The following is a 13581-nucleotide window of genomic DNA, read 5'->3' as shown; positions in this document are numbered from 1 at the left end:
TTTTATTTTAGCCCATAAAGTATATTTCATAAAATGTTTATTTAATACTTAAATCTATTTAACATTACTTTAATAACATTATATTACTTTACTTTACTTTACAGTCACGCTAGTTGAATTTTTAATCATCCGTTTATAAAAAAAACAATTCTGTAAAAAAGCAATTGTCAAATCAACCTATTTCCCACAGTCGTTACTTCCTATTTAGATCCCATCATTATAATGCCTGAATGTTTTAATCACTAATTCCTATAACTTTCATAGGCTTATACAGCCATAATTAGTCACTAATTTATGCTTAATTCCCTTACATATGTACTAGTTGATCCAACAAACACATGCCACCCATTGTTCACTTCTGTTTAAGCAGCCCTCTAAAACCATCTCTCCCAACACGCTGACCTTGTTTCGCAAAATGTTAATTTAATGTGTTGAAAATTTCACAGCCTTGTCTAAAGGGAGACCGTAATTGGGGCGTCTTTAATTTAAAGCTTTGATTAACTTTTGAAAAGCGTCTCGAAATAAAGGTACGGGAAAAGAAATGTTTCTTTGAAATCTGAGTTGACTAAATCTTTTGAATGAAGGACTCACAGGAGAATCTCAGTACAAATACATCTGAATTCTTTAAATACTACAGTATATTCAAATGACATTTTTCTATTAAATTATATCAGTACCTATTAAGTACTCTAAGAGCTTACAGTGCACTAACAGTGAGTGCGTTCTCATGCGTATTAAGCTGTTGGCAGATTTAGATGGATGCAACAGAAGCATGTGTGTGAGGATAAGGTGGTCACCCTGGATCCAGCACAGGGGCAGCTGGGAGTGAGAGGAGCCTGCTCTCCTCATTTAAATAATGTGGCCTGAATCTGTCACATTATTTCTCCTCCGTATGCTCCCTGTATGACGCATCAACAACAAATTAAGTTGTAAATAAAAGACAATCGGAGCCATTGTTTTGTTTGTGTTGTTGTGCTCCATTTTGTTTGTTGCCCCCTTCCGCCCCCTCCTACTTTCGTTTGTTCGTTTCAGTCCAACCTCTAATTTTCTCAGCTTTTATCAGCCCTCTTCCTCCCTTTCCCACTGTTGGGAGTTTTGGTTGTAAACTTATCACTCCAACAAGTTAACCAAAGGATAGTCGTCTAAAGGCCACAAGTAGTAATGACATCACAAAAATAGGCCGTAAGATACGCTATAATCTCATGATCTGTATTTAAACGAAAGCGTAAGTGATTGAAAGGGAAAGTGGGTCTTGTGCTATGTCGTGTTGTTCTCTTCGAGGAGATTAAGGCCAGTTATTTTAATTGGGGGGTGGGGTGGAGGGAGTTGGCCGTCTGTTTGGGACCCATCTGGACTAGTGGGACGGCGCAACTTTACACGACATAGTTAACGGTCAACGGCGAGCTCACCTTCACGTCTGAGAAGAACATCTTCAGCATGTTGGAGCTGGGGTAGCGTGTGTAGAAGAACATCAGTTTGGCCTTCTTCAGATGGTTTGGAGAAAGACCCTCTTGGATTTGGAAATTCGGAAGTCAAGGATAATAAATATTTAGTCATCACATACAGACATGGATAGATAACACAACTTAAACTCAATAATTACTTCATATTGTAAAAATAAACTTAAGTAATGTAAGTCTACCTAGGCGAACAGCATAAAGATATCCTTAACAATTTCCCTTTTCCAGTGACTTCATACTAACAACTAAAAGAGTCAATGTAGCATCACTAGTCAATAAACGTCTGCTTATCCCAATAAAAAAGCTATTTATATGGAGGTGGCATTGCCCTCTAGATTGGTAAACAGAGGGCAGCTGAGGGGCGTCCCAGGAGAGACCGTGGCTAACCAGAGCCATCTACCCATTACAATTAGCCCCCCAACCCCCAGCCCTCCACCCTGAGCCTCCTGGCACGGCCCCCGCTCTGCCAGTTAGGCCGGCTTTAGCCACATCTGCGCTCCAGACTGGCCCAGCCATTTCCTCTGCAAATTAACGGCTTTATAATTTATCAAAAATGAAGATGCATGTGGGGCTAAATCAGTGGGCCCCCACAAGGTCAATTAAGACCCCCACCTTCTATAAAGCATGGTACGGATGCACAGATCACGTTCGCTGAGGTACCACAACCTGAGTTCATTACATATTAACGCTACCTGCTGGTACAATTTGTACTTTACGTTAAGAGACAGCATGATGTCGTTCAAGATAAAAAATGTACCGCTTGTGGTATTTGCGATGTTTAGCTTCTGCAATAATGGGGCGTATGCAGATTGACATGGTTCTTGTGCCAAGAGAGGAGGAGAGGAGGAGAACCCTCGGTGACCTCCATTAGGCTGATAGGGAAGACCAAAAGAGCATTACTCTCCTTTCTGCCATCTGTCATAATGCATACAGCAAATAACAGCAGTGTATGACAGAGGGAGAGATAGAAACAGAAAGTCAAGCTGTCTTTTTCACAACAAGTCGGATTTTTCAAGGGCCTCGACGCTCATTTAAAAGCCCAGGCAGTGTGGTCGCTTGTCAAAAGTGCATCTTTGTGAAATGAAGTAAATAGATTGGCTGGAGAGGGCTGCGCTTTCATCTGTAAAGAGGACCTGTAAACACCTTTATAGCATTATTTACTTCGTAATGCTCCATTTAATGGAGAAAGTTGCAGCGGAGAAGTCTTTGCTGAATTGCTTCGGCAAATCTGCGGTCGTGCAATCTCTTCTCGGTATTTACACGGCGCTGATCGTATCGGTCTATTCTACCTTCTATCTGCTCTGTTAACAAGATTCATAAATCCCAGGTATCTCATTACTCCGTGCCATTAACATTCAAGTCATTCACTTTTAAAGAAAACAAACATTCTCAGATCTTGCGGACAATACGTGATGACTCACAAACGCACGTTTCCTACAAGTAAACCCTGCTTCCTAGAAAAAATACAGCTGTTCCTAGGATACGTAAATATGCGAAATGACAAAATAGGCCGTGTAAACACTGGCCCCACGGTGTAAAACAAGCCGGTCCGCAGTCAACGTCAATGAAGGCCATAATGCAAACATGAATATGAAGTATTTCAGGGGAGGAGAAAATGGGGCAGCTGTGGTTTATAGCCAAATGAGAAACTACATAAACAACAGCGCCATAGACGCAGTGCATCATCTGGCTTTTTTAGGTTTGGTTTTGTATGAAGCGAGTTGCATGTAAGGGAGACAATAACTACTGAAATGTGATCCAGCAGCCAGGTGTAAGGAGATAAAGGAGGAAAAAGGACATAGGGATGATAAATCCATAAATTAATGCTAGACATCTGTTCAGCAATATGAAAGATTAGAGCAACAAATGTGCTACAGCTTCTTGTTAAGAAAAAAAAACAACAGTGTATATATTTAAAAATAAAATCGTTTGATATCTTTAAAAAAAAAAAAGATACAGAATATGAGTTTTGTGTTACAAACAGCGAAAGTGCTTTCGAAGTCTTCCATTTGGCATGCGAGTTTGTAAAGTGATCTTCATAAAGCGCATTTTTTTTTCTTTTTGCTTGGTTTTTAATTGATGAAACCTGAATCGATGTGCAATAGCTGCTTCAGCACTTGAGCATGGAGTTGGCGCAACCCTGAACCTCTGTCCTCGTCTACTATATTAGACATGCAAACTGGTTTCACCTGCCGCCCACCCCCACCCCATTCTTACAACAACCCTGTGCCAGAGCTGTTCGGTCTCTCTATATGCAAATGATGGGGGAAACAGAACAAGGCTATTTTTCTTGAGATGCAAAGAGAGCACGTGACAAGGAAGATCATTCTGCCCATGGCTGAAGATAATTGGCTGCTTGTTTCTTCTAGAATTTGAATAGAAATTCATATTTGATTAAACACCCTATTTTGCAAATATTGAGATGTTGTTGTTCAGGTCTCAACTGTGCAGGTGCACAAGAATACTTACAGAAATAATAGGCGCTTTCAAAAGCTCGACTGAAGAGTGCGTACTTAACATTTAAGTAAATTAGGATTATTTCACTAAAAGGGTGGATATAGAAATGGCATTGGCATATTTGTTTTTTTAGTACATGTTGTTCATTTTGACTTTCGAATCTTATCAGACATCTAGCAGCTATGTGGCATAAGGTTAAAAAGATGAAAGAGAAGAAAAGCAGCTCTCTCCAAACACCTGTTCGCACCAGTCTACAATACAGACAACAGTACCTTCACCTATACAGCAAACTGGTTATAGCCGTAAGAAATAAGCTTTGTTGTTTCTCAGGTAGCGCATTATGTAAATTAAAAAGAAATATAGGGGGACACTTGTTTTTAATTATAAAGCTCCACAATGGGCATATTTCATCCTGCAGTAACACCCTTTCTGACACTGAATAAGACAAATCCTCCTTAACTAGCCACTCCTCGACTGAGGGATCTTTCACCATAACAAATATTTTACCACAACTTTCTAAGGCCTCTAAGCAAAGGATCCCACTTGTCCTTTTACTTCCCGGCTTTGAAATATGATTTGCTTTGAGCATTTATGTACAAAGTCTTGCATGCGCTCTGATGAAAGAGGAGGTTTTATTGTGCGTCTCCCTGTGATAGTGTGAGAACAGAGAAGATGGGAGGTATCTTAGCCACGGCGGGGCCTTTTTAGCACTTCTCCATTAAAAGCCACCAATGGCTGAGTTCTTTTTAATCTTGGGACTACCAGAAGTAAGCAGTAAGAAGTAAGCATTTACGCATTATAAAAGATATTTAATCTTGCTAGAACTGTTTAAAAACTGAAAAGAAGAAGCACATGCATGGGAGTATATTTTTATCGAAACAACTTTTGTAAAAGGATATTGTACTTCCTGAATACGGAGAGATATCAGACATGTCCTGAAGGTCTCCACACTCTGACTTAATGAGGGACAAAGACAGGCTTTCATTTCCCGGGTGCGTTGGTGAGATGGAACGATGGTGGCTGAGGTGGTTGGACGTCATCTTGGTCCGTAGGCTTGTGGACTCTCTGGACAGATCCAGAGATTCAGGAGAAGACCTGTCCTTTCCTGGGTAATGCCCTGTTGGGGGACCTAAGGGGCTCTGGAATGGGTAGCCCATAAGAGGAAGGGGAAAAGGATGGCGGAAGGAGGGAGGACTAAAGCCCATTGTGGAAGATAAAGGAGAGGGGTGCAGTGAGGGATGATGGTGACCCCCAGGTGTGGGCATAGACCCAGTCTGATCTGAGGAGCTCTTTCTCACCACTAAAGGCAGGGCCTCAGTTTGGTCATTTGAATTAGGCATCTGCATACTAGCAAAAGTGTCCAGTGGATTAGGAATGATGACATCTCCGAAGCATTGCAAGCGCTGGTTGGCAGTATGGAAGTTTGGGTTTTCTCCATTGACTGCGAAACGGTCGGGGGGCATCTGCAGGGGTGGGAAAACCTGAGGAACTGGGCGTGGGGGCTTAGCAAAGACCTTTACCACTGTGTCCACCACCTGGGACATTGCCGTGTTGAGCTCTTGCTTGAGCGTCTCGGCTAACTGTTTACCCTCTGCGTGCATGGAGGTTGGTCCTTGGCTCTTTCCACGCGACCCGTCGCGCTTGGGTTTGTCCCTCTCCGTCATTATGGACTGCTCGCGAATAAGCGCTCGTGCTCGATCCAAGAAGTGCCCAGGATCGATGTCAGACATCTCGTTGTCGGAGCGATCTGGTACAGAGTCGTGGGCTCGATTGTCCATTCCGTCAGAACGCATGCTGTCTTCGGAGACGTTCCCATCTTCGTCGTTCTCGGAGTCGGTGCTGTCGTAAATCTGATAGAATTTCTCCTGCAGTTGCCGAAGCTGTTTCTGCATGTCTTCGAGTTGGAGTTTCAGTTGTCGCCGTTCCTCGTGTTTCAGCTCTTTGCGGGCAGACACCAGCTGCTGGAAACTCTGTTGCTGCTGCTGTGGCAGCTTCTGTTTGCGCTTGTTCTCCCGATAGTTCTCACGAGGACTGGGGGGCTGGGCCATCCCCTCTCGCTCGTTATCGCCCGCACGAAGCGTGACGCTGGGAGAGTGGCTCATCCCGCGGATGATGTTCTCCACCCGGGCTCGTTTGGCCCTGAGATGCTCATCTGTTAGCCTCTCCATTTCAAATTGGGTCATGGAGGGCCTGTTGAACGGCGAAAGGCACTCCTGGGGGCTACCCCGCGAGGAGTTGCTGCAAGCATCTTCCTGCTGGATCTCCGAACCGGTGCTCGACAGGCCACTCCCCTGGAAATTAGGCTCACTGCCACCGTTTTTGGTCAAATTATTTTTCAGAAGCTGAGAGATAATGGTCGCCCCTGGAAAGGGCATCATAGAGTCTTCGTAAGAGTTCGCCCTCTTCAGTAGTTTGCGGAGTACGTTGGACTTCTCGCTGTCTGCGTGTTGCACCACTGAACACTCGACATCATGCTCGGAACCGTGGGGATTCATGGCACTAAAAAAGCTTGATTTTTCTCGGGTAAAAACCACTGATGCTGGCCCAACAGTCCTCTTCACTCCTATGTCAACTCTTCTTCTCTTGGTTTGTCTGTTTAAGAGGGCTGTGCTGTCATGATCAGGCATCACTGGAACTGTTATTTTGCCATCTTTGAAAGCCTGTCAGCTGGACACAGCTCGAGAACCCTGGGAACCTAGCCAACAAAAAAAAGGGACTGATGAATAATATTCTTTATATATAGATATATACACACATAAGTTTTTGTGCCCAATCTTAAATACAATTTTAAACAGCCTAATGCCTTTGAGAACTACACACAGTTCCTTAAATAAGTTGAGAGAGATTTATAAATAAATTCATTTAAAATTTTAAATGTAAAGAATATATCCTAAATAGGGCATACATAAAATTAAGTCATAAATCAGTGTGTATAACTGCATGCCAGAATTTAAGGTAAAAATTGCAATCTAAATCCAATGGAGGAAAAAACTTAAAAATCATACAGCTATGTTTAGCCAGACATTTCTAGACTCTTCCCACATGTGCTCACACAGACAACTTGCAGTCTTTGTTCACTTAGTAACTTTGGTGGTGAACTTGACCAACAGCAGAGAAATAAACATCACCCTTTAGTTATACAGTTGAAATGCAATATAAAACAACACAACAACAATAAAATATATCTTTTTGCACCAAAAATATGTTTATGCTAGAATGAGTTCAAAGCTAAAACCTTTTTTGTGGACAATACGGAGTGTGTATTAAAAACTAACTGCACATTTTTACAAGTTTGCTGACGGGTGATACATAATTTACTCATCCATCATTAGCTATCGCTCATATCGGATGAAACAGTATTTAATTTAGAATAAAATATACATAAATAAATAAATAAAAATTAAACACGTACTTTTTTTAACCCACTTCAAAAACAGTATCGCACTAAACAAGACCACAGTACACTCACTATTTTGCTAAATAGATATCAAAAGAGAACAACGCGACTACCCCATCAAAACAAAAAAATACAAAAGTATAGAGAAAATAAATAAAAGTACAAGTATTTACAAGATAAAATAAAAACAAGTAATATAGTGGTCATCACACTGAGCAGTAAGGCCACATGACAACTGATCTTTCCCAAATATTTAGACCATTTGTAAAATGATGTTGCATACATCAAAAATGGCATATAACTTAATTTAGTTCTCAAAACGCACATATTAACACAGTTAACATTTAAGATTTAAGAAACATATGGAAAGCTACCGTTTATACCGATCCTGAATAGATAAGTTGAGACAACAAGGACACAAAATCAGTCCATTTAAAGGGTCTTTGACCTTATCCAGCCAACGCGTCTTACGCGCACCTCTACTCTCCTAAAATTTAAACTGTGTTCAACTTAACACCAAAAGTTGGTATGGAAAGAAAGTTAAACTTATCCAAGTTCTTCGCCTAGAAATTTATGTGAACCAAAGATACACACATTTTAAATAGCCCAGAACATCTGGGTGGTCAACAACAAGTTACAGTTTTTATTAGAGGAACCGAGATGCATAGCCTCAAACGTGAATAATACTGAAAACTTTGACACTATCTTAAACATACTTCACTAAAATAGATACGTCGGCAATTTTGTCCTGAAACATATGACTTCATTTTACTGCGTAAACCATTGTGGGAAAGCAAGGGTTTAATGTGCCTGGCTTTAACATCATAAAACGATGATGAAGTAACGCGTCAGTGGCTGGGCTGTCAGTAAAAAGTAAGGGCTCGGTATATAAGCCAATGATAAATTCAGCAAGCGAATCTATGCAAATGGCAAGAAAATTAGTCAGTGGTATAAAACAACAGATTATGAACAAAAAGCAAATAAATCTAATAAAGATACAAAAAAAATGTAAAACCCGAAAATAAATACCTTACAGTTACGGAGAATTAACGCCAAGTTCAGAAAACAACGTTTCACGATGCGTCCCCAAAGTCTCCAAGCGGCATTATAAGAGCGCACCTATACTTACTTTACGATCAGTTTGAGAAAAACCAACCAATGTAATTCATCCAAAAGGACACGAATTTATAAAGTTAGACTTAACATCTGCTTAAAAGTAGAAACGGAGCAGCACGAAAGATAAAGCGATGCATCACATCAAAAGTCATCTGTAATGAACAAAACTCAGCGCATATGGAGCTACGTGAGCACAAGGTTACTTACTCTGAAGATGAGAGGGAATAGCGCTTCTTCACGACAGTGTAACAGAGAGAATAGAGAGGCTTGCTCGCCCCGTGATGAATATTGTAATTTCTCAGGACAAGCGAGAGCGAAGAGAGCGAGACAGAGCATGAGCTCGTGTGCGCCGCTCCTCTCCCTAGATGAAAACTGTATGTCTCAGCGTACGCGGCCAGGAGGAGGCTGAGAGCGCGCGCTCGCTCACACCAACAAGATTCACTTTAAGACGCGGCTGAAGGAAGCAGGAAGACGGCGCGTCATAATCGCTGTGATGTAACGCTCGCACCTACCAATAAGAGCACTCCGCTGGATTTACAGGAATACAAAACAAGCGAAGTTGCGCGCGGCGTGCTTGAAGACTCCGCTCGAGCGAAAAGCGAGTGATACGGAAACCTTTCGTGGCATCAGAAAAGATGTGGGATTTCTGTAAGGATACGCGTTTTTTAAACGATATGTGTTCTCTGTGTGGATTTGGTTTATTCCTGTTATTCTATATATCGTGTACAAAAGCACCGACGAGTTAGCTGTCATCTGATATTGTTGTTTGTGCTGATTGAGATATAAACATTTATTGCCTGTCTAGCAGCTCAGCGTGATGCGTTTGAAATATAGGCCTAACTCATATCCAAACTGCTTAACTGCTAACTTTGCAATGCACTTGGTCATTTTTTTCTTAGAGAATTAAATCCAACAAATTGTAATTACTTGAGTAGCCTAGTGAACCTACTTTTAAAAGTTACTATATTATTTTATCATTGAAGCCATAACGCGCACGGTATATTTCATCACCATGTTAAAAACTAAAACACAACTTACAACATTCATCAAGTGTGGTGTGCGGGATCCCAAGAAGTGACCGCAGCCTCGACCTCGTGCGTGCTTGTTAAAATCTGGGTTCGTGAAAATAGTTTCGCATGCCAAGGTTGTTGGGTTGTGGGCTTCTTTCTACTTAAGACCTTGCTTGTACTTTTAGATCCCTCCTCCTACGAAACAGGCGACGACGCAGCCAACTGTTAATGAAGAAATACTGAAGCGTTGACGTTCTTACTAATTTGACTTGCTTATTTGAATACAATTGAATAGAATTCTGTATTGTTTTTGCGGAGACAAACTCTAAAATCATTAGTTTTGTATTGTGAAATTATACCATATATATATATATATATATATATATATATATATATATATATATATATATATATATATATATATATATATATATATCAAAAGTGTGAAATGCATTAACAATAATTCATACGAGTTTATAAAATATAACCTCAAACGAGCTAATGTTTTATGTCATTAATATTTTAAATACAAACTCTATTCTGTAAAGTTTGTTGAGGTTTGACAAAGTAATTAATGCACAAAAAATTACTGATACATTATGTTAAGACGTGTGAAATATATACTATATAGGCTATATTTACTTTTTCATAGATTTGAAATAAAGATCCACGTTATATAAGAACGAAATAAAAAAGAAATACATATTTATGTTATTTAGACGCATTATTTTGTGAGCCATTATCCAATCAAATGTTAAATTCTCACCGTCCTATCAGGTATCTTGCATGTAGGCGGATTTCTCAAAGCCTTAACCTACTTTTCATATAGTCGCTATGTCTGGTTGTTAACATTCAAAAATAATAAACAAAGCACCCATCACAACATTACTTATTTGTGCTATAAATTTAAAGTCCCCCTTTGGGGCTTAAACTTACAGCTTTTGGTGTTATAGCATCTTAAAAGGATGTGGCTCTGCAGTTTCGTGAGTAATGATTAAAATACCTATATATTTATTTTAAAGAAATCGTTTTATAATATTAAAAGCGATACACACCAACACCAGGCGTTTATTCCTTTTAATATGCCAGAAATCCCGCAATTTCATAATCCTCCAAAGCACATCATTCCAAAGCATGTTTGGACGTTAAGTGCAAATGAAAGTAGCCAGCTGTTTAACTTATTAATGAGATTAATATTAAGAGTGTTGATAAAACGTGTTTATTAAATTTTGTTAGAACAATGTTCAAACTAATTCAAAAGCTTTGTTAAATGGTAAAATAATATGTATTATTTTTAATAAAATGTATTATTATTATTATTAATTTTACATTATTTTAAATTTCAACGATATTCATATTTTTAATAATAGGCTATGCATCCCTCGAGATTGTTACCTGAGTGCGACTATTTTCTTCCGTGTTATACGACAATGTTCCTCTTTTAAAACCCTGTCCAAGCTTTGGCTGATTGATATATTTTTTATTTGATAAAAAAAACTTTCTTCAAGTTTAGAATAGGCTTTCCTTTCACAGCAACAGCCCTTTTCTTTTCCTTAATCGGGGACAAAAGGAAAGGCGTGTTTTTCAGTCAGTTTCCATGTCGCAAGCAAATGTTATTGTGGGTGAATAAATGACTGGGAAGGCAGGATTTTGTCGCAATGAATTTCTTTTCCAAAACAGGTGTTCCAACTTTTTGGTTACGTGAGCATCTTTCCCAAAGGCATGCTCGGAGTGCGAGCTTAGTGGAAAAATACATGACAGCATTACAGCAATAGTGTTTGGAGAAGGAAAACGCCTCTTAGGTGTAGAGGAAACCTGTTTATTAACACTGCCACCTCTGATCTGTTGTTCACCTTTTTGGTGGACACTCAGATTCACTGAATGTCTTAGACTCGCATGTGTTTCAGTGACACACTTAAATATTATACTGAATAATAGAAACTCTTAATTTGATTTTTCTTTTATAATTTAGCACTTGGTGGGCTATTGGTGCATTAAAAACTGGAGGCGGAAAAGAAAGGCAACGCATTTACAATGAGACCGCAAAAATGTAATTCTATCTGTCTATCTCATACACCGATTCACGATGCCGACTTATTCAAAAGGCAAAGTGTTCACCTGTTCTCCCAGTCTGTTTATTCACACAGCATATCAGGATTTTGAGCAATGAAGAAATAATCGACACATGTTAATAATTTAAATCTATATTATCAGCGCGTATTGTGTTGTATTAGAACAGACATGAGTTAAATTCCGATAGTAATGCAGGTTTACTTTTGTTTCAGTATAGTCGCTTGTTTTAACATTGCACTAAACAGTTATATCTGTTACATTAATCTGCACTATACATTTATTCTGTATAGGAATTTGAATAGAGAATTAGAGTTTGAATAGTCAATCTCACTATAGGGTAAAACGTGGGTTTTATTAATGTAAAACATTAGAAAGTGCATACAGTAATAGTTTTGTGGGGCTTCCCTTTTTTTAAATTAAAATCAATGACTTGCTACATACATACTTGCAGTGGAAACACACTTTTTATGACTTCAAATTGATCGATTTATTTACTTATTTTGTGGCACCATGCTTCTCTGTGGGTAGTTTTGTCTAAAGGTCATCTACCGTAAATACAGCTGACAAAGCGGTTCATTTCTATTCTATGTAACTTGTTTCACTTGCTATGTGTTTGGGATGTGCTTTTTCCAAATTGTGTCAGTCATCCATAGTAAGCTGCTGCAGTTTGCATAACTGACTGAGCGAGGCTTTGTATAACTTTAATCCATCCCGCGGTTAAAGCATACATTTATTCAAAGGACCCAAATAAATTAGCAATTCAGATACAATATCAACAAACAAGGCCAAAAAAAAAACAGAGAAAGAACCAGGCTTCATATGTCACTTCTGTGGATTACAGACGTCCTGGGGACTGATGGTAAAGAGGGATCAGGCGGATAGACTGGCAACAGATAAACAATATCTAATGTGGTGTGGACGGTGATGTTGACCTGCTACCTGAACCCGAACCTTGACCTCTGGAGGAGAAACGGTTCTCAAATGTATGGAAATGCAAAAAACAGAGACCTTGAGTAGCTGTTGTGTATCCCATATTAGAGATTGTTTAGCCAAATCTATGCTGATATGGCAACCAAATTTGTTTCTTTGTCTCTAGTTGTAAAGTGCCCCATAATTTTACTCCTGTTCCATAATATTTCATCACGTCTCCGAGCAGAACAGATAATATCCTCCACCTTGCTAATCACGCTAAAATTGAAAGGCCATGTGAGGCTAAAAGAATAGAAAGGGGAGAGATGTAATAAGACTAGATTAGGGGTGGAGGCACACAAGAATAGATAGAAAAGGGGGAATATTACTGCACTGTAGATGCTGTTGTGCACAAATTCAGTCAGCTTCCAGGGGCCATCAAGATTCAGGGAGTAGCTATTATTCTACACATTAGCGCGGGCTAGCTAAAAGCTCTTATGCTTGAAGGGGTCTTGGAGGTCTTCAGGAAAAAGGATGTGCCACTAAGAGTGGGCAGTGTTTAAGAGACCCCCGGTACTCGGTGAAAATGGGAGGCTCTCGATGTGACAATGTGTCATGCCGGATTCATTTACAATACTGTCGGAGCTGAGAATCAAATATGGTATTGGGACGTGGAAATTATGTTAGGACACGTAACCATTACCGTGATCCGCCCGTTGATTATACAGAAAAATAAGGAAAACAATGCGAGGTAACTAAATATAATGGTTTTAGAAGATCTCAGAGGTTCAGAGTGTGGTCGGTTGGGAAGATTACTGAGATGGTAAGTACAGAATCAGTATAGGGGTCTTATGGCACAGATGAAGACTTTAAATAGTACATTTATTGTGGTCGACAAATGCTTAGAAAACAATAGCTAAACTTAAAATAGTATAACTTTAAAAATATATAAAATATGTCCCATTTCCACATTAAAACATCTCAGAATTTTCCTGTTTTTGTTTTGTCTCAAGGCACTCAAAACAATTTAGCAAGACTTGTGAAATTATTCATTTATGCAACCTCCAAAAACAATCCGCCGATTGAACCGGTTGCTTATTCAACAGCGTGTTTATTCATTCCTCTGCGGTGATTTTACTGAAATTCACTGCAGAGGTCT

The 13581-nt window shown here is 39.5% G+C and overlaps 1 protein-coding gene across 3 annotated transcripts in view; it reads right to left on the bottom strand.

Moving 5' to 3' along the window:
• prox1a (prospero homeobox 1a) overlaps nt 1-9791 on the bottom strand; it is a 38470-nt gene extending 28679 nt beyond the window's left edge. Inside the window, exons 1-3 of one of the 3 annotated variants that reach the window (XM_073812494.1) lie at nt 9469-9791; nt 4818-6612; nt 1410-1518 (exon numbers count right to left, since the gene is read on the bottom strand). In XM_073812494.1, the coding sequence (XP_073668595.1) occupies nt 1410-1518; nt 4818-6544 (1836 nt within the window). In that variant the 5' untranslated portion in view covers nt 6545-6612; nt 9469-9791. Of the gene's footprint in view, nt 1-1409; nt 1519-4817; nt 6613-8343; nt 8386-8637; nt 9057-9468 lie in introns of those variants that run through there. The other 2 variants (XM_065288415.2, XM_073812495.1) reach the window with 2 other exon arrangements.
• Nucleotides 9792-13581: the final 3790 nt, after the last annotated feature.

The sequence above is a fragment of the Paramisgurnus dabryanus genome, chromosome 17 (assembly GCF_030506205.2).
Source record: "Paramisgurnus dabryanus chromosome 17, PD_genome_1.1, whole genome shotgun sequence".
Classification (NCBI taxonomy): Eukaryota; Metazoa; Chordata; class Actinopteri; order Cypriniformes; family Cobitidae; genus Paramisgurnus; species Paramisgurnus dabryanus.
The sequence above is the reverse complement of the archived record's forward strand: the minus strand, read 5'-3'. Positions and strand labels throughout refer to the sequence as shown.